The sequence below is a fragment of the Poecile atricapillus genome, chromosome Z (assembly GCF_030490865.1).
Source record: "Poecile atricapillus isolate bPoeAtr1 chromosome Z, bPoeAtr1.hap1, whole genome shotgun sequence".
NCBI lineage: Eukaryota > Metazoa > Chordata > Aves > Passeriformes > Paridae > Poecile > Poecile atricapillus.
This window is the reverse complement of record NC_081289.1, coordinates 1,845,226-1,873,102: the sequence shown is the minus strand read 5'-3', so window position 1 is coordinate 1,873,102 and position 27,877 is coordinate 1,845,226. Positions and strand designations below refer to the sequence as shown.

Genomic DNA, 27,877 nt, shown 5'->3' with positions numbered 1-27,877 from the left:
AAAACCATCAGGATATATTCTCCTGGAAATGAATTACAAACAAATCCCTCATTTATCCCTGAGGTGACAGTCTTTTGCTGATATGTGCTTTCTGGAGACTAATAAGTTTTGAATGTCGGTGGGGGGGGGGGGGGGAGAAAAAAATCAAAGTAATTACTTTGTGTTCCCAAGCTCCTTATTTGTGTAGGTGCCTGTGTGTTTATCTCCCTCTGTCATGCTGCATTGCTAATGGTAATTAAAGGCAAGGGATTTTTCTTGCTGGAAGTTTTTCTTCTTATTTTCCACCTTTAGTGATTTTGGCCTCGGTGATGATGCTTTGCCACCGGCCAGTTACTTGTGGAAGTGCTTTAATAGAAGGTCTGAGTTCAGGAAACTCGGCTTGTCCAGCTGGAATTGGATCATTTTGTTTCTCCAGGCCTGTGGAATGTGAGGTGGGCATTGTTTTCTTCAGGCCAGGGTTTGAGGTGTCAGTCCTGGTGGCCACTGTCACCTCTGTGGTGGCTCTGGGAAATCGTCAATGTTTTCTTTATTTGCACAGAATTTGGGTTGTGGGTGATGGCAGCAAAAATATGGAGCAAATCCACGGGGTCCATGGTGGGCAGTGGGGTGGGGTCAGCTCCCCATGGGCTCTGGATCCTTGGGAAACCCACCCAGGACACATTGGCTGGGGCTCAGGGGGTGGGACAAGGAGTTCTGCCCGGTTCCCAGCTTTGCAGGGGCCTTCAGTTTCTCCCTGCGGTTTGTTTCCCACAGGAAACGTGGAAAATGTTTCGTTGGGAAGAGGTTTTGGCTGGGAAGAGGCCCCAGGGCTCTCCCCACAGCTCCCCCCAGGCTGCAGAGTCTTAGACCAGGTCTAAAGTCTGGATCAGGAGACCAAAACTGCAGTTCCAGATGGTGTCCAGATCCTGATAAGATTTTCATCCCAGAGAAATACGAGGATGAGTGTGAAAGCTCATTTTTAGGTCCAGATAAAGCCTCTGTGTGTGTGTGTGGTGGATCCACCACTGGCTTTAGCAGGATTTTGTGTGCACAGAGAGCAGCTTTATTTGTGTGCTTGCTCTAAAACTTCCATAGGAACATTCCAGCAAATCCTCTCCTCTCTGTCCAGTCCAAGGAGCTTCCTCTGATTCCCTGCACTTCCACAGCTGCAGGCTCTGGAAATCTCATGGAGCATCACATGAGGGTTGGGCTGGAGACACGGATGGATGCAGGGATGGAAATGGGATCCAGCGGAACTCCAGGCGAGGAAAAAGAGGGAATTATGTTGGTTTTCCTTAATTAAAGGGGCTTTTTTGCTTTAGAGTAGCAAAGAGTGGCACATCCCAGCACAAGGAATGGGCTTCAGTGGATCATCTTTTGGAATCAGGGAATCATTTGGGTTGGAAAAGCCCTCTGAGATCATTGAGCCAAATCCTTTACCTGTCACTGCCAAGGCCACCACTGCCCCTGTCCCCAGGTGCCACATCCACACAGCTTTGAAATCCCTCAAGGGATGGGGACTCCACCAAGGCTGGAAAACTTCTGGGGAAGAAACTTTCCCTGATATCCAACTTAAACCTCTCCTGGAACCTGAGGTTGTTCCCTTTTGTTTTGTCAGCTTGGGAGAAGAGCCCAACCCTCAGACTGAGCTTGGGCAAACATCCAGAGCCATCCCATGGGAACAGATCCCGCTGTGAGTGCACGGGAATGTGAACCCCATGTCTGAGCTCTCCCATAAGACTTTGGATCTCCTGTTTGGGTTAGAAACTGCTTTTTCCTCCCATGCTTAAAGGCGGGTTCTGTGCTGGATCCTGTTCTGGGAGGTTCTGATGAAATTCCCGACAAGCAGCTTTAAGGGAAAGGGCAGATTTTTAAGAAGGGAATTGAACACACATAAAAAAGAAATGACTGTGAAAAAAAATAAATAAAAGGAAGAACCATCAAGTGTGTCGTGAGCAGCCATCCCGGGCATTTGTCTGCAGCTGAAGGAAAGGTAAATATCGGATTGTCAGCTGGAGACGCATCTCTATTGCCCGGCTCCCACCTGCAAATGGCAGCAATTAGGAAAATGTCCTGCCTTTTTCACAGGAGGCAGCATCTTCCCAGCAGGAGCCCCACAGCCGGAGAGGCCCAGGAGGAGCAGATGGCTTTGCCCTGGCACTCAGATCTCATTAGGAGCCCTCAGACCCCGATATCAGCTCGGGAATTACCGATCCCAGCGCTGGCTGATGGTGCTGCAGCCACTGCAGTCAAACCTCCCTCTCTGTCTCTGAATCAGACTGAGGCAGGAGTGGAGCTTTCCCAGCTGGGAAATGTGTTCCTTGGGAGGGCTGGGAATGGGCAGGGAATGGCTGGGAGGGAGGGAAATGGCGCTGTGGGGACACAGAGGGACAGCGAGGATGTGGCCAGGTCGGACTGGAGGGATTGTGAGGGGAGAGAAGGGAAAGGGGGAAATGGGAAGGGGAAAGGGAAAGGGGAAAAAAGGAAAGAGGAAAAGGGAAAAAGGGAAAAGGGAAAAGGGGAAATGGGGAAAAAAAGGGGGGAAAAGGGGAAGGGAAGGGAAGGGAAGGGAAGGGAAGGGAAGGGAAGGGAAGGGAAGGGAAGGGAAGGGAAGGGAAGGGAAGGGAAGGGAAGGGAAGGGAAGGGAAGGGAAGGGAAGGGAAGGGAAATGGAAATGGAAATGGAAATGGAAATGGAAATGGAAATGGAAATGGAAATGTCCCAGGGTCAGTTCAAGGGAGAGAAATGTCCCAGGGCCAATTCCTGGTGGGATAGAGTAGGGAAAAGGAAAACTGAGGAAAGGACAGGAATAGCAGAACTGAGAGGACCAACCATGACACGGCATTGGGGTAGAGCAGGGATGGCCTCAGGTGTAGCCCAGGAACAGCAGGGTTCCAGCTTTTTAAGTCATTCAGGGAAGGTTTAGATTGGATATAGGAACATTTTTTTTTCCCCAGAAAGGGTTATAAAGCACTGGCACAGCTGCCCAGGGCAGTGGTGGAGTCACCATCCCTGGAAGAGTTCAAAACCGTGTGGATGTGGCAGCTGGGGATAAGGGTCAGTGGTGACCATGGTGGTGAAATGGTTGCACTGGACACTTGGATTTCCATTTCCTCTATATTTAATTACTCCTTAATCAACAAGATCTTTAATTCATTGACTTTTGGCTTGGACGTTCTAGCCAACTCAGAGCTGGTGGTGAGTCCTGATGCAAAGCCACACGTTCAGCTGGTGAACCTAAACAATCTTAAATAATCCTAAGTAAGGATTTCCACCAGCTCCATTCTGCAACCAGGAGTTTCATCCTTCACCTTCTGCTGAGGTTCCCTAGGGATGTGCAGGTCATTCCAAGATCTGTAACATTCCCAGCTGTCACTTCGTACCTTCAGGGTTTATTCCCTTTGGCCAAAGAAAGTCCCAGGATGATTTTTTTCCACCTTTCAAATGGTGAGAGCTGGGGGTGCTGCTACTGGGGGCACCTGGGGACCTTCCTTTGTCACCAGGGCTGAAGGACTGATGATTGTGGGGGGAATTTGCCCTCATGCCAGGGAATGTTCTCAACAGCCAGCCATCTCCTGGCTCTGGGATCAAGGAATCCTGGGATGGTTTGGGTTGGAAGGGACCTCAAAGCCCATCCAGTTCCATCCCCTGCCGTGGACAGGGACACCTTCCTCTATCTCAGGGTGCTCCAAGTGCCTCACCACCCTCACAATAAAGCCTTTCCTCCTAAAATCTAATCCAAATCTCACCTCTTTTAGTTTAAAACTCTCCTTTTGTCCTTTCACTATCTGTGGCCTGTGTAAAAAGTTGCTTTCCATATAAATATATATATTTATTTTTTTTAAATTAATTCTCATTAGGGATTTAAGGCTGCAAAGAATTTGGGATGTAACCAAGATTTTATGGGCTCCATGGGGTCAGCTGGGGACAAGAAGCCACTCAGCATTTTCTGACCCATGGAGGAACAGCTCCACATCATCTTCTTCCCTCCCCTTTCCTCCCTCTTCAGCTGTGCAGCAACATCTTATTTGGGGGATTCAGCCGCCCCCGCAGCGTTCCCCAGGAGCTTTCCTGGGAAAGGCGGGATCCATCCAAGCTGGATTTTGGTGTGATTGCTATAATTACCCTCTGACTTCCACCCTCGAGTGAGATGAGACGGCCCAAAAGGAGAGCTGTGATTTTTGCAGTTAAAAAAACCAACAAAACCAACAAATAAACTGAGAAATTATTCTTGAAGTGCCAAAGGCGAGAGGCTCCGGGGCAGGAATGAGCGGAGAATGCAGATCAGGCAACGCCGTCTATCCAAGGTGGAGCCTCTGCTGGGGCTGACATTAAAAATTCTGACTCAAATGCGGGAAACATGGAGTGAAGGAGGTGAATTATTGATGGAGAGCAGGGATTACCATATCTGACAGATGGAGACTGTCTGAGAACATTTTGCAGAGTGGCATCTGCACCGCGCCTGATTGGCGTCCCTGAACTTTCGCGCGTCAGATGTCGAATATCAACACACAAACTCTGATGTAGCAATTAAATCTGTCCTCTAATGAACCTGGGCCTCGCAGCCAGGAGAAATCCACACACTTAGGTAAAGTCCAAATGCCTCAATTCTTATTTTTGAGGGAGATATTTAAGTAATTACATCCAGAGCACTGCACTGAAGACACGCACGTGTGATGTCGACTTTCAGATATATTCAGGAAATTATGCGCAATGGATCACGTCTTACTCCAATTTTACTGAAGGCTGTAAAGCTCCCCTTGTATTTTATAATTTGTATTCCAGATTTGAGCTCAAATAACACAGAGAAGCTCTAAAATTCAGCTGCCACCTCACGTCACAGAGGTGCATTAACACCTAAAGCTGAAATGGGTCTCTCAAGCGCACGCAAAAGTCGTAGATCAGACACGGATTCCACGTTGTCACGTGTGGAAAAACAAAGAGGAGAAGGACAGAAGTGAAAATAAGAGCAAGTTTGAAGCTTTGGTGGGGAAGAGCTTGGATTGGGAAGAAGCAAGATATAAAATATGATTTTTCTAACAGGATTCAGTGCCTTCAGATCCCGGGTTGTTTTCCTAAGCCCAGCTAAATGTGGGAAATGGGTGAATTTTTCTGCTGTCTGTTAAAAGTGGGGCGCTGGGGGAAATTCAGTTTTCCTTCATGATTTTGGGAATCATCAGGGAGATGTGCTTTTAGCCCCTGGAGGGGCTTTCAGGGATGGAATCTGGGAGGTTACTCAAGGAGCATCAGTATTAGGAAAAATCTCTTCAGCCAAAGGGTTGCCCAGGGCTGGAATATCCGTCCCTGGAGGGATTTAAAGCCATGTGGATGTGACATTTGGGGACATGGCCAGTGGTGGCCTTAGCAGTGGACTGGATGATCTTAAAGGGCTTTTCCAAGCTGGAAGTTCCGTGATTCCATGATTCTGTGGGGTGGCTGTTGCTGGGTTGGATGGTTGGATCCATCCCGTTGGAGACACAAGGAGCTTCCCTCTGGCCCTGTAGTCACAGAACGGATGAGGTTGGAGGGGACCACTGGTGGGGTCACTGGTCCTTCTCACCCTCAAAGCAGCCTTTGAGAGAGCAGAGAAACTCTGCACACGGTGTCTCCAAAGCGCCTCGGGAAATTCTCAAAAGGGAATTGCCAGAGGTTGATAAATTAATAAATGACTACGGGAAACTCCAGCTTCAGCTCTCCCAGCAGAGTCCTTTGGAGAGCCTGGAGGTTTTGTGCAGTTGAAGGTGCGTTCCTGGGAGGAGATGAAAGGCAGTTCAGAGAATCGCTCTACTTTTGATGGCTCTGAACTACTCCACCATCCAGAAGCAGTGCAGGGATTCTCTTCTCACTCTGTGGGGACCAGTTTTGTTTCCAAGGAGCTGCTGTTGCGCTGCAGTGGAGTCTGTCCATAAAAAGTGATGAGCAAAGGGATGCAACTCCAAGATATTCCATGAGGAAAACCTTGTTTTTCCATGCAGTGGAGAGTGGAGATAGAAACCCCATGTACTCTGGGTTTTACCCTGCACTGACATTGCTTTGATAATATTTTCATTTCAAATGCTCAGATTTGTGCTGTTTGGTAAAAAAATAATATTGTAGTGAAGCTCTGTTGGATGAAAAAGTTGGGATAATTGGAGCTGAACCCAGCAGGAATGACCAGAAGAGGCCACAGCTGTGCTGTACACAGCAGTGTGGGAGCTGCTTTTTTAGCAATGCTGGGTTTAAATCCCTCTGAATACGACTTTTGCCCTCAAAATGATAGAGAGGGAAAAGCAATTTGAAGCAAAAATGCTGGAAATGAGGAACAGCTGCCTGTAAAAACCTGCGGTGTCAAACCTGGAGGTTTCCAAGCGCTGGGAGAAGTGTTGAGAACTGGCAGAGTTGGGATGAAATGTTCCTCAGGCCAGTGGCCAGCACAGAAATCGAGGAGAAGAGGGTTGAAGCTCTTAATCCCTCATCCAGCAGACCCACAGCTCCATGATGATGTCCACCACTTCTGGACATCTCAAACTGTGGCACTGAACCCATCCTGGTCTCTTTCTGTCCCATTTCTTCTCCTTGGGTGGTGGCAGTCGATGTCCTTGAGGTCATGGTGGTGGTGGTGGCACTGTGGTGGGTCACTGGGCTGGGTTGGAGGCTGCTGCAGGGGTTTGTTCCCTCCTGGTTTGGATAACTCAAAATAATAATAACAATAATAATATATATAATATAAATAATATATATAATAGATACAATAGATACAATATCTATAATATACATATAATATACATATAATATGTAATATATAATATATAATAAATATATAATCAATAATATATAATCAATAATATATAATAATAATATATAATATATAATATATAATATATAATATATAATATATAATATATAATATATAATATATAATATATTATATATTATATATTATATATTATATATTATATATTATATATTATATATTATATATAATATATTATATATTATATATTATATATAATATATAATGTATAATATATAATATACAATACATTAGTATTAGTATTATTAGTATTAGTATTATTAGTATTATTATATTATAATAATAACAGGGCCATGAGGCAAGAGAATCCAAAAAAAATTAACTCTTCCATGAAAACCATCAGTGTGATCAACAAAAAATTATAACAAATTAGATTTGGTGTCAGCTTGTCCACAGAAAAAAATCTCCATTCCTGAATTTTGGAAGCCACCACAGCATTCAAAGTAAATGAGAAAAGGTGAGCAGAAAAATTTGGAGTTTTCAACAATTTGGGGCTGTTTGCCCAACCCCTGGGGAAGCTCCTGGGAAGCACCAGACCGTGACCTACTACAGGGGAGCATGGAGTTGTGGAACCCAACCACAGCCTACTACAGGCTTACATTGACTTGTGGAACCCAAACACAACCTACTACAGGCTTACATTGACTTGTGGAACCCAAACACAACCTACTACAGGCTTACATTGACTTGTGGAACCCAACCACAACCTACTACAGGCTTACATTGACTTGTGGAACCCAACCACAGCCTACTACAGGCTTACATTGACTTGTGGAACCCAAACACAACCTACTACAGGCAGCCGTGGAGCCGGTGAACCCAACACCAGCCACCACAGACAGACATTGACTTGTTGGACTCAACCATAGTTACTACAGGTAAACTCTGGCTTGATGGACCTGACTACAGCCAACTGCTGGACCCAACACAGCTACTACAGACTTAATGGACCCAGCACAGCTACTACAGACTTAATGGACCCAGCACAGCTACTACAGACTTAATCCACTCAACCACAACTACTACAGACTTAATGGACCCAATACAACTACTACAGACTTAACAGACCTGACCACAACCTACTACAGACTTAACAGACCCAACACAACTACTACAGAGTTAATGGACCCAACACAACTACTACAGACTTAACAGACCCAACACAACCTACTACAGACTTAACAGACCCAACACAACTACTGCAAATACTGAGTTGACCACAACCCACCACAGACTGACACTGACTTCTTGGACCTGGCCACAACTACCACAGGCAAACATTGACTTGTTGGAATCAACCATATTTACTACAGGTGAACAGTGGCTTGATGGACCCAACCGTGGACCTTGATGGACCTACTACAGGCAGACACTGACTTGAGGAACCCAAACACAACCTACTACAGGCTGACATTGACTTGTGGAACCCAAACACAACCTACTACAGGCTGACATTGACTTGTGGAACCCAAACACAACCTACTACAGGCTGACATTGACTTGTGGAACCCAAACACAGCCTACTACAGGCAGACACTGACTTGAGGAACCCAAACACAACCTACTACAGGCTGACAGTGACTTGTGGAACCCAAACACAGCCTACTACAGGCTTACATTGACTTGTGGAACCCAACCACAGCCTACTACAGGCTTACATTGACTTGTGTAACCCAACCACAACCTACTACAGGCTGACAGTGACTTGAGGGCTTTGCTTGAGCTCCTGCCCCAGTTCACTGCTCCATCCCCATCAGGTAGAACCAATCGTACCCTTCCCCCATCGGCAGCTCCCAGCCGTCCCTGGTTTATCAAAGCTCAGCCAGCACCACTGAGCACCTCCCCAAACACATCCAGTTCCACCTCACTTGATCCTAAATAAAGCCGGGGGGTTGCCACAGGAAGTGTTGTTCCCAAAGGGAAGCAAAAATTGTGGGATATTTTTGCTGACTGGAGCAATCTCTGCAGCACTTTCCGTGGAAGTGCTGACTCCCTCTTCTTTCAGGCTACATTCGTTTCCATGTTCCCTCCAATTTATGCGTGAAGCAAGGGGAAAAAAAAAATCCCTTAATATTCCTTATAAATGGCAGATGGTATAGATAATTTATTTTTTTTTTATTTTTACTATATGCAGTAAAATGTAAATGTGTGTGGCTTATTTGCAAATGCTGGCATTAATAACCGATATTTAAACAGGTCAGATTAACACTTTTACTGATCTATTAAAAAGATTCTTTTCCAATCATTTGCACACTCAAAATCAATTTTAATACCACATGTAAATTGAATTTAATTTTTTTTTATACAAAATTGCATTTATCTTCCTGAGCCATTAAATTTACTATTTAATATGTACTTTCCAGCTCACTTGGCTAGAATTTCATTGCTCTTTATCTGTATAAATTTAATTAGCCTTGATATCATCAGTATATTATAGAACTAATTAAAGATTTAGATAAGTGCTGAGGGTGCTTGTTTAATACCCTATAAAGTTCCATTTGGAGAGCAAGAATTTCCATCTTTCATTAGGATCAGCCAGTTTGGAGCTGCAAGGAGTGGCTCAGACATTGTTTTTTGAAGAATTATTTAATGGGCTTTAATGGATTTATCCTTCCTTTGAAAAGCTGTGTAATTGCTGTGTCTCACTGCGCTCTGGGAGGGGGCTCAGAGGTGTTCAGGGATGGGTTTAAGGAATTTCTCCGTGCACGTGGGGATGCTCAGGGATCCCCATTCCCAGAATCCTGGGATTGTTGAGGTTGGAAAAGCCCTCCAAGGTCAGGGAATCCAAGCTGTGCCCGGTGCCCACCTTGTCACATCCTTGGACACCTCCAGGGATGGGCCAAACCTCCCTGGGAAGCCTTTTCCAATGTTTATCAGCTTTTTCCATGAGGAAATTCCTTCTAATCTCCCACCTGAGCCTCCCCTGAAGCTCCCCAGCAGGGCAGCGTTGTCCAAGCCATGAACCCCAGGAGGAAGGGAAAAGGAAATAAGGAAATATTAATGAGAAAATGATAGAAAAGGCAGATAAACAGCAGGATAAAAAGGAGGAAGGAGAACAGGAGAGAGCTTGGGGAAGGGTGGTGATGTTGTGCACGTCCCTTACCCTTCCCTTTGCTAATAAATTCTGCGTTTGAGGGGTGATTTCTCATCTGTGTTTGACAAAAAGCTCTGCACTGGTGACAAACCCAGTGACAGAGCTGCACGTGGCACCCAAAGGTGTTGGCTGGGGGGTTTTATCCAAAATGGCTTCATCTGTATAAAAAGGAACCCCCAGGTGAGCTGATTTGTATGTAGGGCTTCACGCGCCGTCTCTGTGCTTTAAACCTTAAAAGAGAAAATAATTGGATTTTCTAACGAGGTTGTCTCTAATTAGAAGGCTGCGCTGGTGCCCTTTTGAACAAATACACTTGTTTTTCTTGCCTGGCTCTGCACCTGATCAGAGCCCTGTGTGGGTACTGAGCAAGGGGTGAGGGCTTCCCATCTCTGGTACTTTTTCCTGCCTTGGATAAATTACTTCATTTTAATTATTCTTCCAGCTTTTTAAAAATCCCCAATATTATCTTTCCATCCCTTGATTATTTATTAAGGGCTGTGATTTGCACAGCTACCACTGTACTCCAAATTCACTTTTAGTTCTTCCTCTCGTGCTTTGTTTTCTTTCCCAAATCGTTTCCCATCTTGGAAATTCGCAGTTTTAGGTTTTTAAATGTTTTTTTTTTTTATGTTTTTGTGGTAGCACAGCCCCAGAACCATTTGTGCCTCCTGCCCCAAATTGTGCCACGTGGTGATGGCGCAGCTGCTTCCAAGGGTATGAGCACGGAGAAGGTGGAGATCACAGTGACAGGAACATTTCTGGCCTCATTTTGGGAGTTTTTAAGTCCATGGTGTTGGAGTCTGAGACACAGAGCGTGTGCCCTTGTCTCTGATGCCTGGCTCTGAGATCCAGGAGAGCACTGAATTTCATATAACATGAAATTTATGGGCGTGTTTTCATGGTGTTACATGAAAATAACTGTTAAAGTGAGATAGAAAAGCTAAAAATGTGCGTAAATTAGAGAGTTTTCTTAAGTCATTGGGTGAAAAAGTTAAAGTTTAGGGTTTAAACTAGTTTAGAAAATAGAAGACAAGATGGAGGATTTAGGGCGTTGTCTCTTTTCCTTCTTTTTCATGTTTTTCTAGAGGTTTTTGGGTAGTAATAAGTGATTGGATAGAAAATGTCACAGTGCAGCACACAGGTGATGGGTCATGGGGTCATTAAGAAAAATAATTAACGTGTCTATTGTTAATTGGATAAGAATGAGGAGTATAAAGATAAAAGAACTGCATAGTTCAGGGGCCATTTTGTGCCATTAGAGCCAAAGTGAGCCAGGTTATGGTGAATTAAACTTGTGCAGAAAGTCTGGAGAGACCTGCCAAGCTTTGTGATAACAAATAAACACAAGAGAAACAAGATCCTGACGAGCTCTGGAGTTTTCTTCTGACCCAGAGAACTGATAAACAGAACTCCCCGTGAGGGAGGATCCCAAAGGAGCTCAGCTCAGAGGAGACTGAGAAATCCAAAAGTGCGAGAAGTGCAGCAGAATCAAAACAGAAAAAAGTTACACATGGAGCCATGTAGGGACTTCTTCCTCACCCCAGGCACGCAGAAGTGTCCAGGTCTTGGTGTGGTGTCCAGGAGGAGCTGAGGTTGACCTGAACAGCAAAACTATCCCTGATGTGAACTCCCCTAAAGCACTTGGGGCTCTTCTGGAGGCACAGAAGGAACATTCCTGTTGTTGTCCCCAGAACTGCTCCACATCAATTGAAAATCGAGGCAGAAACCCAAAGAAGTCGATCAGGATTTACATTCCCTCATGGAATGGTGTCCTGAGGGCGGTGTCCCTTATTTTAGGGTCGTAGCTGCAGTTTAGGATGAGCAGTGGTTGGAAAGTGGAACTGGATCCATCCCTGGAAGCGTCCAAGGCCAGGCTGGATGGGGCTTGGAGCAACCTGGGATAGGGAAGGTGTCCTGGTTGGAATCAGAAGATCTTTAAGGTCCCTTCCAACCCAAACCATTTGTGATTCCATGAAAAGCCGTGATGCAGCTGCCACCCCCCATCCCTGTTTTCCATCTCATCATCAGAAGCTCTGGAGATGGAACCAGCAGCTCCCGTATTTGCAGGTTTTTGATTTAAAATGCTGCTCACTGATGCCTGTGTGCAAACATCCCCGCAGCCTTCACGAGGTGCAGAAATTACAGTAATTGCTGCTTTACCTGGGTTTTCCTTCGGTGTTCTGAGCTTTCAAAATTAGCTTTGCAAACTCCTGGCTGGAACTCGTCTCTCCTGCCCCAGCTCCAGTGCCCTATAACCATCCTCAGCTCTTCTCCATTCTCACCTCTAATAACTCCAAAGGGAAAAATGCCCCATGGGATTTTCTTCTTGGTCAAGCCAGGCCTGAAATTCCATTTTTTCTGCATTACTTGACTGAAGTCACCAAGTCTCCTAATTCATGCTGGGGTTTTTTTTTTTTGTTTGTTTGTTTGTTTGGGTTTTTTTTTGTTTTGTTTGTTCTCACTCATCCCCCTCTATATTTAAATGTCATGTTTCCACCATGATCTTCAAATGTCAAAATGGAGTGATTTTATAACCACAGCTTTGGTCTTTTTTATCATCTTCTGTTTCTTGCTTGTCCTGTCTGGTGGCTTTTCAGGATTTAGGTTGGAAGGGACCTTAAAGATCATCCAGTGTCACCCCCACCCTGGGCAGGGACACCTCCCACTATCCCAGGGTGCTCCAGCCTGGCCTTGGACACTTCCAAGGATCTGGGGGCAGCCACAGCTTCTCTGGGAATTCTATTCCAGGACCTTCCCACCCTCATCATAAAATCTTCTTTCTATCCTGCCTTCCTCTCCCCTCATTTAGTTTTGATCCAGATTTTCCTACTAAGTGCTTCCTACTTAACCTTTTTGACTTTCCCATTAGAGCAGCAATTCTGGGTGCTGCCAAAGCACCTCCCCAGTCCCCCAAAAGAGAGGGAGATAAAGGTCAGAATTTATATTTCTCCTTTTTGTTTTGGTTCCTTTTGGCTAATTCAGCGCCCAGACTGGAATTCCTGACCGGAGAATCCGTTCCTGTCTAATGCAGGGCGAGCCCCCAGCTACAGCAGGGAAGGGATAATTAAAGTGGGATCCTTTATTCTGAAATCTCACACCAAGGTCCTCCTGTGAAGAAGAGATCAAGTCATTCTCAGGGAAATCAGGATTTCATTTGGAATTCACCTGGCCACCTTTTGAAAACTTTTTTTTTTCGGGGTTAGAGGTGAACATTAGCATTTAAATGGAGAATGGTATTAATAGCCCTCAGAGGAGCTGGGCTCATCCTGATTGCCTTTCCCAAGTTTTTTTTTCCCCTAAATGAGAAAGCTTCTTAATTTTTATTCTCTTTCTCCAAGAAGAGAGTTCAAGAGACCATTTTTTTAATATGGATATCTACAGATATATAAGCTCAAAATGCCTCCTTGCAGGATGGGTTCATGGTTGGAAATTTGCTGTTTTCTTTCAAAAGTGCTGCTTAAAACCCAACAAAACAAACCAGTTTGGGGGTCAGGTGGATTCTGCATTTTTGTTTTGCCCGTGGAATGTTCCTTCCTGCAGCTGGGAACCATTTCCATCCCATTAAAGGGATGTTTAACCTTCCCTGTCTGCTCTTAGCACAGAACTGTTCCTTGTGTTGTGGTGGATCTTCCAGGGGAAAATCCAGATGGATAAAGGGAGCAGGGAGAGTTCAGTTTTGTATTATTTGCTCTTAGGTTTGTCCTAAAAAATGCCCCAAAAAATTCAAGGCAGCTCTGGACCCATTCCCATTGCCAGTGGTCAGAGGAACAGGCCACAGGTGTCTTGGTTGGGATGTGAGTTATTCACGTGAAAAATGCATTTTACTTCTTAAAAATTAACAAATCTTTGTCATCCAAACCATCAAAATTAATTAATTTCCCTGTACAAGCAGGATATTAATGATTTGGGGTCCCTCAGGTAGTCCTTCACTCCTCATTCCCCAAAATGTGCCATCAACACTGGAGCTGGATGCCAGTGGAGAAGTTTTTTCACCATCCTGAAGGAGCTGAAGGCTTGGAGCAGATAAATTCCCTTGTAAAGAGCAGCTGTTATTCCACAGGAATTCGGGAGAGCTGCTCCCTAAGAACCTGTTTGTGTTTTTGTGTGTAAAATCTCTTAACTGAACCTTTTTGACTTTCCCATTAGAGCAGCAATTCTGGGTGCTGCCAAAGCGCCTCCCCAATCCCCCAAAAGAGAGGGAGATCAGGGTCAGCATTTATATTTCTCCTTTTTTTTAGTTCCCTTTGGCTAATTCAGCATCCAGACTGGAATTCCTGCCTGGAGAATCCATTCCTGTCTAATGCAGTTCAGCCCAGCAACACCACAAATAACTGAGAGTAAACATGGAAATAAAAGGATTTCTCTGTTGGGATGAGTCCCTGGGATGCTTTGTTCCCATCAGCTGCATTCCCACAATCCTGGAATGAGTTGGGGCCTCCAAAATCATCCAGTGCCACCCCTGCCATGGCCAGGAACACTTTCCATCATCCCAGGCTGCTCCAAGTCCTGTATTTGGAAATTTCCTGGGATCCAGGGGAGGGAAGTTTTGCTCCAAGCCACAGGATCCATGGCCTTCCCAAGGAGACAGAGCACCTTAAAGGGAAAAAAAGGCAAAAAAGGACTAAATCTGCACTAAAACTGATCACTGGACGCAGCCCCATCTCCTCACAGCTCCTTCCTTCCTCATTTGTCCTAAATCTGGGCTTACTAAAGAATTCCTGTATCTCACAAGCATGGGATTCATCTGTCACTCTTCTCAGGATCAGATTATTTTTTAATTAAAAATTTCCTCTAAAATAAAAAGGGGAGCAAGCAAGGCAGCAGGGAAGGAGCACAAGGTGTGCATTTTTAATTGGGTGCAATTAAAAACCTGCCGCTCTGGCGTGGCAGCGCCCGCGGCCAAGCCCGATTTGCATGAGTAATTATTCACTCCATTACAGAGTCTGCTCAACTTTGCCTTCCTTGTCTTTGAAAGTATTAATAAATATTGATCAGACACTCTCCTGTTTGCCTTCGCCCAAACAGCTCTGATGGACTCAGCCTCTGATGTTATCAAATAATGAAATATGAAAGAGGGAGTGGGACGAGCCTCTTGTTCTGTGATTTTTTATTTAGGCTCTTCATTTTCCTTTCACAAGTGTGTTTGTCCCTGCCATTATAAACCCTCTTTTGATTATCAAGAGGTGGCTGAGGGAAGTGAGTTGTAAAAGGATGGAGGGAATAAATAAATGGAGGACAGGTGAGGGGAAATCTGCTCCGTGGAATGCTGGCCAACCTCTTTGTGTTTTTAAAGTTGAGGTTTAAAACCAAGGAAAATAATTAAAAGTTATCAGAAGCTCAGTTTATCATCTGACAAATGGGTTAATAAATAATTGTATGGGATTAGCAAACATAACCAGAGAGCAAGTTTAGCTCCCCAGGATTTCTTTTGGCTTTAATGTGGATGTGGCCATGCGCAGGGAAGCTGATTTACCCTTCCCAGATCATCAGCCTGGGCAGGAAAAGCTTCCAGGGCTCAGCCATGGGATATCTGGAGAGGGAGGGAGAAGTGAGATCATAGCAGAGCTGGAACCAGGTGGGCTTTAAAGGACTCTTCCAACCCAAACCATTCTCTGAGCCTCAATAAAGGGGATTTCTGGCACTTTGAGACCAGCCCAGGTTGGGCACAGGGTGTCCAGAGCAGATCCTTGGAAGTGCCCAAGGCCAGGCTGGAGCACCCTGGGACAGTGGAAAGTCCACGGCAGGGAGTAGAACAAGAAGAGCTTTAAGATCCCTTCAAACCCAAACCATTGTGGGATTTCAGGATGATGTTCAGCAGGAAGATGTCTGCGCTTCGTTCAGCTTTCTCTGCTCGTGGCACTGCTGAATGAAAGCAGCAGCCGACAGAATTCTGCAAAAGCCAAGGTCTGGGCCATCATCAAACACCACAATTAACCAGGGTGCAAGGATTCATGGAATTCTGCAAAAGCCAAGGTCTGGGCCATCATCAAGCACCACAATTAACCAGGGTGCAAGGATTCATGGAATTCTGCAAAAGCCAAGGTCTGGGCCATCATCAAGCACCACAATTAATTAACCAGTGTTGTTGGACAGTTCAGTCTCTTCAGGGCTGACCTCTTTTGGGATGCTCTCTCACGGAGAGTTTCCCTTATCTCAGTTCTGTTTTAGGAAGGATACTCCAAAGGCTCGTTGGGCTTTTGTTTCTCGTGTTTATTAATATATAATTAAAAGACTTGGCAGACCTTCCTCAAACTTTCTGCTCAAGTTCAACTCACCATTGCTTGGCTCAAATTGGCACAAAAGGTACAAAATTACCTCGAAATACGCAGGTCCTTTATCTTTATACTCATTTTCACTCAATTAACAATAGACATGTAAATTATTTTTCTTAGTGACCCAATGACCCATCACCTGTGTGCTGCACTGTGACATTTTCTATCCAATCACCTACTACTACCCAAAAACTTCTAGAAGAAGAAGAAAGGACAAGAGACAGCACCCTAAATCTTCCATCTTGTCTTCTGTTCTCTAAACTAGTTTAAACTCTAACTTTTTCACCCAGTGCCTTAAGAAAACTCTCTAATTTACACACTCACACTTTTAGTTTTTTTATTTAATTTTAATAGTTATTTTCGTGGTGTTATATAAAATTCAGTGTTTTCTTGGACATCAGGGCCAGGTATGAGAGACAAGGGCAGGCTCTGTGCCTCAGACTCCAACACCCAGGGTGTTTTTCTCCTTCCAGGCAGTACTACGAGATGCTCTACAACACGGCAGACGAGCTGCTGAACCTGGTGGTGGACCAGGGCGTGAAGTACACGGAGCTGGAGTACATCTACGCCCTGAACCTGCTGCACCGCAGCCAGACGGGCGTGGGGGACCAAACCACGCAGAACATGAGGCTGCAGCGCCTCAAGGAGATCATCTGTGAGCAGGCTGCCATCAAACAGGCCACCAAGGACAAGAAAATCACCACCGTGTGACCCCCACGTCACCCGCGGCTGGCACCTCCCAAGTTTTTTTTTTTTTGTTGTTGTTTTTTTTCCAATTTTTCCCCTGTTTTAATCAAATTAAAAGTGGAAATCTCCTGGCCATTGTGGTGAGGAGGGAAATGCCGCTTGAGATTTGGGGTTGGGGTGGTTTGGATGTGTTTCCACGTGAAGCTTCTTTAATGTTCTCCCAAAAGTGATTCCACAGCAGGAGCCCTGGTGGGGTTTGGGGTGGGATATTCGGCTTTTCTCCGCTGCTGCTGCTTTGCCTTGAGATGTAAATGGAGCTGTGGGGTGGGAAAAGGGAAAATTGGGTCTTGGAAGTTCAGACCACACCAAATGATCAGCACCCTGCCAGTCAACCCGTGTCGATCACACGTGGGATCTTGATGTTTTGGAGATCTTTTTTTGGAGCTCTGCTGTCTCCAAGCTGTACCCACGTGAAGTTTTCTGCTGTTTCCACCGCTAAAAGATGTGATTGTTTATTCCTTCAGGTGGTGATGAGCCAGTTCTCCACGTGGGAGGTAACAGGGGACCATTTGTTTCCACTTCTCCTCTTTCATTATCCCGGAGCCATCTGGCGCCGGCTCCTGCAGCGCCGGGTGGATGCAGGAGAAAATTGCCAATATAAAATAAAGAAAAAAAACCTTTCTTTTCTCATTCTGAGTATTATCTTTGAGCCCTCCCCCCAGCTCCAGGGATATTTTGTGGCTGTCACCTGACGCACTGGAAGGACAGGCAGGGTTGTGCAGCTCAGCACCAATGATCAGCAAAGGGCAGGAGGGCACCAAATCCAGGGGCTGAGGCACACCCAGGGCACCAATCCTGCCCTGCCTTGACTCTCTAAATCCATCTGGAAAAAGGTTCCTGACTCCTCCAAAATCAGAATCCACTGCAGTTGTATTTGCTGAGAAAACTGGGGACCCAGCTGGGTTTCCTGTGCTGAGAAAGGCTCTCTCCGAGCTGTAGGTGCTTTGTGTTCAACCTTGAAATTGCAGAATTAAAGGATGATCAAAGGCTCTGGTGGTTTGTCTGGCTGTTTTCAAGAACTGTCATTCCTGAGGTGTTTAAAAGATTCCTTTCCAGGTCCAAATTCAGTGTTCTCCAAGGCTCCATCAGTGTGGAAATGATTTTCTGAGCCATTCACTCCAACCCTCAGCTACCGCAGACCAACTCAAGACCCTTCTCACCACCCAGGTAAGAAGCAGAGCCCATCAGTTCTCGTTAGAAATTTTCTGAGGGGTTTTCTTTCCCTCATTTTTTTCATAATCCAAATTATTCTCAATTGGCCATCAACTGCAGGAGTTCCTCCCTTTCCCTGATGGGTTTGTGGGAGGGTGGAGAATTCCGTGAGGGATGGTGATGGGAAGTTCCTGGGATCACAGATCTGTGTTCACCCTGCTCAGACACTGAGATGTGCTGCGCTGTAGGTCCTGGAATGCTGGATATTCCCTACCCAGACTTTGGAAAAGGGAAAAGGAGCTGCTTGGTACAAGGAGATCCCATTTCAGACCCTTTGAGGTGTGGCAGTGATACGTGAGAAGCTCTGAATTCAGACTGGGCTGCTGTGGCTGAGCATGTAACTGGTTAATTATTAATTTCTTAATAATCTGAGGCTCTGCTTTGCTGATCTCAGGCTTTGCAGTCCAACATTTCCCACCCACCCAGCAGCTGTGCTTGTGGGGGCCAGGACAGATTGGATAAAATCTGGGAAATCTCATCTCTGGGAGTATTTTTGAGTCTAAAACAAATTATTGAAACTGTTTTTCCTTGAGCTGCTCCTCACATCGTCCATCACAGCCCCACAAGGTGTGAACAGAGCAGCAGTGACACTCGGGGACTCACCTGCAGCAGGTGGGGAAAAGAAAGAGAAGATTTTGCAACTGAGGTAATTAAAGTTTACAATTAACTGGTGTCTCCTCAAGAGCTCAGACTCTCAGTCCTCTCCAGACCTTCACGAGGGAAGTAAATATTCCAGGGATCACACCAAGGAGAAAAGCAGGAGCAGCATGTGGAATGTGGGAATCCACACCCCCAGCACCTCATTCCAGCCCCCCACGGACATTCCCTGCTCCAACTTCCTCTCTCCATCACAAGAGCACTGGACTCGATGATCTTGGAGGTATTTTCCAACCTTAATTCCAAGATTCTTCCTTGCAGCAGCATCTTAGAATCCTCATCCAAGGATCCTTACTGAGTATTTTCTCCTGGGAAGGTGGTTTTGGAAGGAACCACATTTTCTTCCCACCATGAGCGTAGCACACCACGGATGTTGTGATTTTGAAGTACAGAAATTGGGTTGTTTATCACAGAGTTGATCAGCCTGGAGAAAAGGAGTCTCAGAGAGGACCTCCTCACTCTCTACAACTCCCTTACAAGAGGTTGTAGCCAGGTGGGATTTGGTTTCTTCTCCCCTAAGAACAGGAAACAACCTCAAGTTTTACCAGGAAAGGTTTAGACTGGATATGAGGGAAAAGATCCCCTGGCAAAGGCTCTGGCCCGAGTGTCGGTGTTTGTTTCAAACCTCGCTCACAGGAGATACCGTGGGTGTCGGGGAGAGATTTTGGGAACAATTTGTGTTTACAGAGCTGGGCTGTGGGTAGAGACAAGCTGTCGTGCTTGGGAGTAAATAACTCCTCACCGTGTCCACACACCCTCCAGCATCCCTCTGGAGCCACGCTCGGGGGTTTCCTCTGGAAGGACAGGGTGGCTCTGACACACCCGAGGCTCCGGAGGTGTTTGGGAAGTCCCCTGAGGACACTCCTGGTCACCAGGTGTTTGAAGTCCCCACAGAGGAGCCACCACCCTTGTGGGTTCTGGCCGAGTCCCACAGTCCCTCATGGGTGTCCTCATGGTCCTGTCCAGCTTTACCAATCCTGGATTTATCATTTCTTAGGGATGGAACAGAAGCTCAAGGCCCCTGAAAGCAACAGCCCTTGGGAAACTTTTCTGCCTTCCCAGCATTGATTTTTCCTTTCCTGTTGTCTGGTTCCTGTTTCTCCATCCCAGCCTATGGAAATCAGTCACACGGGGCATTTACATCACCTCTGCAGTGGGAGATGGTTTCCCAAAGGGAAAATAAAAACCACAAGAGGGTGTTGCAAATTGCAGAAATCTCAGGAACCTCCTTTAGCTTCAATCTGAGCTGTGCAGAGCACGGCCTATCCCAAATCTGCCCTGCAGGAGGGACCCAGTCCTCACTCCAGGATCTCTTACAAGAGCAGAGAACATCTCCAGTTCTGCATCCAGTGCTGGGATCCAACAGCAGCAGAACCTGGAGCTGCTGGAGAGAGTCCAGAGGAGGCCCTGGAGCTGCTCCAGGGCTGGAGCCCCTCTGCTCTGGAGCCAGGCTGGGAGAGCTGGGGGTGCTCACCCAGAGAGGAGAAGGATGCAGGGAGAGCTTCCAGAACATTCCAGGGCCTGCAGGGGCTCCAGGAGAGCTGGAGAGGGACTGGGGACAAGGCCTGGAGGGACAGGAGCCAGGGAATGGCTTCCACTGCCAGAGGGCAGGGATGGATGGGATCTGGGGAAGGAATTCCTGGCTGGGCTGGAATTCCCAGAGCAGCTGTGGCTGCCCCTGGATCCCTGGAATGTCCAAGGCCAGGTTGGACATTGGGGCTTGGAGCAGCCTGGGATGGTGGGAGGTGTCCCTGCAGGGGTGGAACTGGATGGGCTTTGAGGTCCCTTCCAACCCAAACCATTCCACGATTCTTTTCCCTTGCACAGCCCTTCCCCACAAATCGTTCTGCTGTCCTGACATGACCCTGCAGGACACAACAGCTCACAGACAAAGCCTGGAGATTTTGTTTTGTAAAGCCCCATGAAAAGCCGGCAGCTCTGGCAGGAATCATTCCAGGGAAGTGCTCCTTTGGTGCTTAAAGAGACAAGGAAATACTTCTCCAGACCGCAAACCCGACATGCTTCCACGGGGGCTGTAAATGTTCATGAGGGTTTCACAATTTCCTTTTTACAGCCTCATAATCTTTACTGGGTTTTAGTTACGCCACCATCTCGACGCCTGTGCCAGGCACAATAGGAAAGGTGGAAGGAAAAGCAAATTGCTCTGGTTCCTTTCATGGTCTGAGTGCCAGCCTCCAACACGTCCTCTCCTGAGGGTTTCCTCCCTTTTTTTGTCCTCTTAGGGATGATACAAACCTGCCTGGCAGATACAAATTCATATATTGGATGTACACACACGGGCATGAGAGATGGATGATGGATGGTTGATGGATGGATGGATGGATGGATGGATGGATGGATGGATGGATGGATGGATGATGGATGGATGATGGATGGATGATGGATGGATGGATGGATGGATGGATGGATGGATGGATGGATGGATGGATGGATGGATGGATGATGGATGATGGATGGATGGATGGATGATGGATGGATGGATGGATGGATGGATGGATGGATGGATGGATGGATGATGGATGGATGGATGGATGGATGGATGGATGGATGGATGGATGGATGGATGGATGATGGATGGATGATGGATGGATGATGGATGGATGGATGGATGGATGGATGGATGGATGGATGATGGATGGATGGATGATGGATGGATGGATGGATGGATGATGGATGATGGATGATGGATGGATGATGGATGGATGGATGGATGGATGGATGGATGGATGGATGGATGGATGGATGATGGATGGATGATGGATGGATGATGGATGGATGGATGGATGGATGGATGGATGGATGGATGGATGATGGATGGATGGATGGATGATGGATGGATGGATGGATGATGGATGGATGGATGGATGGATGATGGATGGATGATGGATGGATGATGGATGGATGGATGATGGATGATGGATGGATGGATGGATGGATGGATGATGGATGGATGATGGATGGATGGATGGATGGATGGATGGATGGATGGATGGATGATGGATGGATGATGGATGGATGATGGATGGATGGATGGATGGATAGATGGATGGATGGATGGATGGATGGATGGATGAATGGATGGATGGATGGATGCATGGACAGATGAACCCCCCAGGGATATCAAGGTGTGGATCCCCCCCAAACTCATCACCTGCCATTGACAGACAGCTCTGGCTGGAGAGGTTTGCTGAGGAGCCTTTCCACTGAGTCTCTCTCTTTGTCTTTTACTGCAGCAGTTTAATTTGATGAGCATGAATCATAATTGCAAATCTCATTCTGGGGGATGACAGCGGAGGGGAGGGCACTCAGGGAGCGGGGAAGAGGTGACAGCAGGAAATTCTCACTGCAGTGATGTCGGTTCTGTTGCTCACAGACGAGCAGGGAGCTGTGTTTGAAGCGGAAAGGAGTTTTCTACAGAGCTGAGACATGGAAAATCCCACAAACAGCCGCTTGCACGCCTGTCCTGAGGCTTTGGGCTTCATTCCCACCCTGTGATACACAAGCCCCGCTCAGCACCGCAGACCTTGGCCACAAAGCTGCCTGTGCTGTAATTCCAGGGATTTATTACCCAGGGATTCATCCCACCATCCTTTAAATACTCAGTGACCCACGTCAGTTCTATCCCAGGAGCAACCTGAGCCTGGATGTCCGAGGCTGTGAGTGCAGAGCAGGGAATGTTGTGCCCTGAGGACAGATGATAAATTCCAAAGGAAGCTGAGATCCAGGGAAGTCAAACGTTGCCCTCCAGGACTCAGTCCCTGGTGGACTGGCCCTGTTTTCTTTCATTCCTGGCCAGGAAATTAGGATTCCATCCTAATCCGAGCTGGAGCTGCCCGTGCCCTGCAGTTCAAGTTCCCGCTTTTGCACTGAGCGGGGAGCGTGCTCAGCAATGAGGTGTTTTACTTTATTTTCCATTCCTTCCTTTGCTGATTGGATCTAACCACCGAGCCAGGAACAAAAAAAACCGAGGTGGCTGCAGCCAGCATATAATCATTAAATTTGCTTTTGGATGACCTGTGCGAAATTCATCAGGAGCGATTTATTGGGAAGTTCATTGCATCAGTGTTCATTATTTACTCTGTTAAGCTGAGGCACAGTGGCAATCAGGGGAGAAAATTGGACTGTTCAGGCCTTGGACTTGGGTGTTTGTAATTTCCTCTATTGAGCTGCAGCATGAAATGTGTTTGGCACAGGCAGATCCCCTCTCGGGCTGCCTCAGCTCATCCCGTGGCACCCAGCCGCTGTCAGAGAGGAGGGAAAAGGAGAGGGAAACACAGAGCAGGTGGAATCCTGCCCCTGGAGCACTTCCAAAGGCTTGTGGGGACTTTAATGAATATTAATTCCGTGCCTCTGTCCCCCAGCTGGGGCAGTGTCGGGGTGTGACATTGGTGGCTGGGTTCTTTTTCCCCAGGACCGAGATTAATGAGACTGAGGCTGTTTTCTCCTGTTCAGGCTTGGTTGTTTATTCTTTCCTTATCTATATTACATGTACACAGAATACAAGGAACTACTAAAACAGAAAGGTGCAAAATTGAGAACAAAGAATCTCTCCAAGGTGTTTTATGTGTCTATTTGTCCAGTAATCAAATGGAAAATAAGTTATTTTTCTTAGGGACCCAGTGACCTCACACCTGTGTGCTGCACTGCGGATTTTTTATCCAAACACTCATTATTACCCAAAAAATCTTAGAAGACGATGAAGAAGGAAGAAGGAGAATGGGACAACACCCTAAGTCTTCCATCTTGTCTCTTATTTTCTAAAATAGATTAAACCCTGAACTCTAACTTTCTCACCCAATGGATTAAGAAAATTCTATCTACTTACACACATTCCCAGTTTTTCTGCTTAATTTTAAAAGTTATCTCCATGGTGCTGTGCCAAACTCAGAGCTCTCTTGGGTGTCAGGCACCAGAGACAAGGGCACATCTTCTGCGCTTCTGACCCCAACAGGACAGCGTCACTGTCAGACACAAAATGATTCACACAGAATGCAGCTCCAAGTGAGATGAAAGAAGAAGGAAGTTTATTTGTTCTTTCAGTATTTATAGGGTTTTTTATTATTTTTATATATTTATTTTATATTTTTTTTATTTATTTATTTTATTTTTTTTATTATTTAGTATTTATTTTATAGGGATTGGATAGCCAGGTCACCACCTTCCCAACCACACTGGCCGTGAGAGACGTCCATCAAAAGGCAAATCTTTAATGGAATGTATAAACACCTGTGTTTATAGTTACTTTCCTGGGAAAGTGGCTAGAAATTATGAAAACAATATCGAAAGGTCTGATCCTCAGGGTGACAGGGCAGAGCTGCTGCTCTTGCTCCAGGCTGAGTCCCCTCTCTGTGGCTGGGCTCTGATGGGCTGAGCAGAGCCAGGACTAAGGAGAGAGAGCTGGGCCCAGGATGGCCCCAGGGCAGGGAGTGTCCCCTGTGCTGGCCCTGCTGAGGGACCCCCTGGAATCCTGGGGACAGCTCTGGCCATTCCTGAAAAGGTGTTGGAGCCTGTCCAGGGAAGGGAATGGAGCTGGGAAGGGTCTGGAGCCCCAGGAGAGGCTGAGGGAGCTGGAAAGGGGCTCAGCCTTGGGAAAAGGGGGATCAGGGGGAATTTCTGGCTCTGTACAATCCCTGCCAGGAGGGGACAGCTGGGGGATCGGGTTCTGCTCCCAGGAACAGGGACAGGAGGAGAGGGAACGGCCTCAAGCTGGGCTCAGGGTGGGTATCGTGTTAAAAAATCTTCCTGGAAAGAGCTGTCCAGCCCTGGCACAGATGCCAGGATGGGAATCCCCATCCCTGGAGGGATTTAAAATCCATGTGGAGGTGGCACTTGGGGACATGGGTCACTGCTGGCCCTGGCAGTGCTGGGAACTGTTGGACTCAATGACCTTTGCAGTCTTTTCCAACAACTCTGCAATGTCCCAATCCACTCTTGATCCCTGATCTAAGACTTTCCAGATCCCTGCAGGGTGCTGGCAGCTGTCCCCACATGGGGCCTTCTCCACATTCCAGGCAGCCACCTCTGAGGTGACACAGACACTCCTGTCTCCAGCCCACAGCGCAAAATTTTGGGAAGGTTCAGCAAGAAACAGAAGAAGATTGTGGGGAAATGAGTAAACCCCAGCCATCGGCTGCAGGGAACTGATTTAAGGAGCTTGGATGTGCTCCCAGCAGGAATCCCAGGACACACAGCCCTGGGAAAGGTGTCAAATAAATTCCCACCTCTGCCCCACCACCATGAAAGCTGGACCTACAAAGCTGAGTTTAATGGGATTTAAGTTGCCTGCTTTCCAAACTCACTTCTCTTCCTACTCAGGAGCATTTGGAGTTCCCTCCTCCTCCTCCTCTTCCCTACACCCAGCTGGGTCCTTTTATTGCCTGGAGCTTCCTGGTGAACCACTGAGTGAATTTGTGTGGGGCTTTAACAAGTGCAGAGGGCTGCCCATAAATCTGCTTTGCATGTGGCACGGATTTGGGAGCTGATTGTTTTAATAATTGAACAATAAATCAATGTATTTAAGGCCAGTGTTTGCCATTAACACTCCCGAGCAGGAAGTGCTCCCTCTGTCAATAGTGGGGAGGTTTTATGAGGACAATAACTGCAGATTTACAGCTTCAGCTCTGGCTTTTGGGGTTATTTTTAATGGTCAGTCAGTGTTTGCTGTTCCAGAGCCAGGAGAATTTGGGGAACGTTTCACACCGCAGCCAAGCAGTGCCTGAAATTCAAAATGAGTTGGAATATTTGGGGAAACACCTCACCTGTCTGTGCCCCACCAGGCCCAATTCTCTGGTGCAGGAGCAAAGCAGGGGGTGATGCTCCTGCAGCTTGCAGAAGGCAAAGCCTGCAGATGTGGCCTATAAACCAGCGGGGTTTGGGAAGGAGAACATCCCGGAGAGCTTGGAACAACCACAGCAGCACGACAGGGAGCAAACAAATCTCTGCCCTTGAGCAGCTCCTGCGTGGCTTTGCAGCTCTGCTGATCCAGAATTGTTCTCCTGGGTCACAACAAACCCCAAACCCCACTCCCAGACAGGGCTCCCCCTTCCCTTCCAGCGTTTTTTGTCCTTTTTGAGCTCTCCAGCCTTTCCCTTTGTTGCCCATCCCCGGAGCAGCCGGAGCAGAGCCTTCGGTGCCGGGGGCTGCGGGAGCGCTCAGTGGAAAAGGAATAAATCCCATTAAGGGTTTTAACATTTATGACCAGCGAGATAATAAAAGGATGTAATTTGGGGTGGCTTTATTGTACTTATCATAATGTTTCCCTGAAGCGCAGAGATAAAAGTCAGCCAGTAATGTCCATAAGGAGTTTTTATCTCTCCCTCTCCATTTTTTTCTTAGCAATAAACCACCTCGTTCAAAGACTTTGTCACTTTACCAACAATGGAAATTCACTGCAATAACCCCATCCCCAAAGTTAAATTGTTTCACCTCATGGATAAGTTCTTTCCCCTCGTTTCTCTTGCAAGGACTTGTGTTTGGAGACATCTTCTTCTCCTTTTCCCCTTTATTTTCCTTTATTTTCATTCTCATTTTACCCCATTCTACAATGTTAAAAAAAAAAAGAAAAAAAAAAAAAAAGAAGGTGGATGTTAGACCTGAAAATTCAAATATCTTTACCATCTTTTATGTCAAATTTGTATTAGGAGCTGGTTGGTGTCTGTGAGAGACACTTGATATAAAAAAAGGACAACACACAAAGATATCTCAAAAGCTGTAGTTTTGCTTTCACCTGCTGTGAGTCTAATCTCTTATTATTTCCCAAAAAATTGGCAAAATTATATAGAATTATTTTTTTCCATCCTTGTGGAAAGGATGGAAATTGTGCCTTTTTCTTGAGGAAAAACAGTAGTTCACCGCCAACTATGGAGCATTAATGGTGTGTTGTGACAGAAAGTATAGTACCAGAAATTATATTTATATTTATATGTCTATATATATGTATATATATAAAAAATTAATATTCCCAGGTCCCCCCAGTGCAATTGGAGGCACAAAACTCACTCATCTCTTCAGGCAGGAGAAGAGACACAGTCATTTACTGATCCCTAACAAGAGGAGGTGTCTCCCCCTTCAATCTTTTCGCCCTGAAATTCCTCTTTTATGCTATTTTCGGCCCTTCCCAATGGGATGGAACAGTCGTATTTTACAGGCAGCATCCTAGGGACCGTGCAAATCGGGCTTGTAGAATAAACTCTTCGGTCTTCCTCCAAACACTGAGGCAGCAGTAAAGGCTCTATCGTCAGAGAGTCTTTGTGCACCTCTTTATCTCCTTTAATTGATATATTTATATCATTTATATGCTTGTTCTGCACCTCGAGGCGGGAGCGAGGCCAATGGCCGCTTCAGGGAGGCGAACTACAACTCCCAAGATGCTCCGCGGCTCGGCGGACACCGCGAGGGAGCACCGCGCTGAGAACTACAATTCCCATGCTGCACTGCTGCAAGCTCTGCGCTCCTATTGGCTGGCTGAGCTGTTGGCGCGAATTGCCGCCCGCTGAGGCATCTCCATGGCAATCAGTAAACAAATGGCGGCGGCCGGGTCTGAGCGGGGACGGGACCGATAGCGGAGTTCCCTCTGTCTGCTCCTTCCTTATCACAGCTCATGGCGGGCGGCGAGCAGAACGGGGGAGAAGGCATCCTCGGGGAGCCGCTTCCTCCTTCTCACGAGCCGCCGCAGTCCCTCACTCAGGGGTTCCCCGAGGAGCAGCCCCAGCCCGGCCCGCCTCACGGCGAGGATGAGCAGGAGGAGGACGGCGAAGAGGAAGAGTCAGAGCGCTCAGAGGTTCAACCCGGGGCTCCCCAGCTGTTTGGGGAGGGGTGGGTGCTTGTGGGGGAAGTGCCCTTTCCCCCCTCATCACTCAGTGTAGATGTGGGGAAAGAAGGGGGAGGGAATGGGAGCATCAGGTAATTTGGTTTGTGTCCCGCTCACCTCTCATTTCTGCCTTGTTTAGGGTCCCTTCCATCCCCGTGGCGTCCGGGGTACTTCTAGATGGTCCCTCTCTCTCACAAAATCAATTAGATTGGGAAAAAAAACTTTGAAGATTGTCAATTCCAGCCACTAACCCAGCACTGCCAAGTCTCCTGGCCATATAAGATAAATTGGCA

The 27,877-nt window shown here is 46.7% G+C and overlaps 2 protein-coding genes across 2 annotated transcripts in view; both read left to right on the top strand.

Moving 5' to 3' along the window:
* Positions 1-17,876, top strand: part of LOC131592838 (exocyst complex component 4) — a 292,946-nt gene extending 275,070 nt beyond the window's left edge. Inside the window, exon 18 of the mRNA XM_058864649.1 lies at positions 16,612-17,876. Within this exon, the coding sequence (XP_058720632.1) occupies positions 16,612-16,849 (238 nt within the window). The 3' untranslated portion in view covers positions 16,850-17,876. The remainder of the gene's footprint in view (positions 1-16,611) is intronic.
* A 9,459-nt stretch (positions 17,877-27,335) lies between these two features.
* The window catches only part of LOC131592670 (leucine-rich repeat and guanylate kinase domain-containing protein-like), a 49,551-nt gene continuing 49,009 nt past the window's right edge, over positions 27,336-27,877 (top strand). Inside the window, exon 1 of the mRNA XM_058864343.1 lies at positions 27,336-27,554. Coding sequence (XP_058720326.1) covers positions 27,375-27,554 — 180 coding nt within the window. The 5' untranslated portion in view covers positions 27,336-27,374. The remainder of the gene's footprint in view (positions 27,555-27,877) is intronic.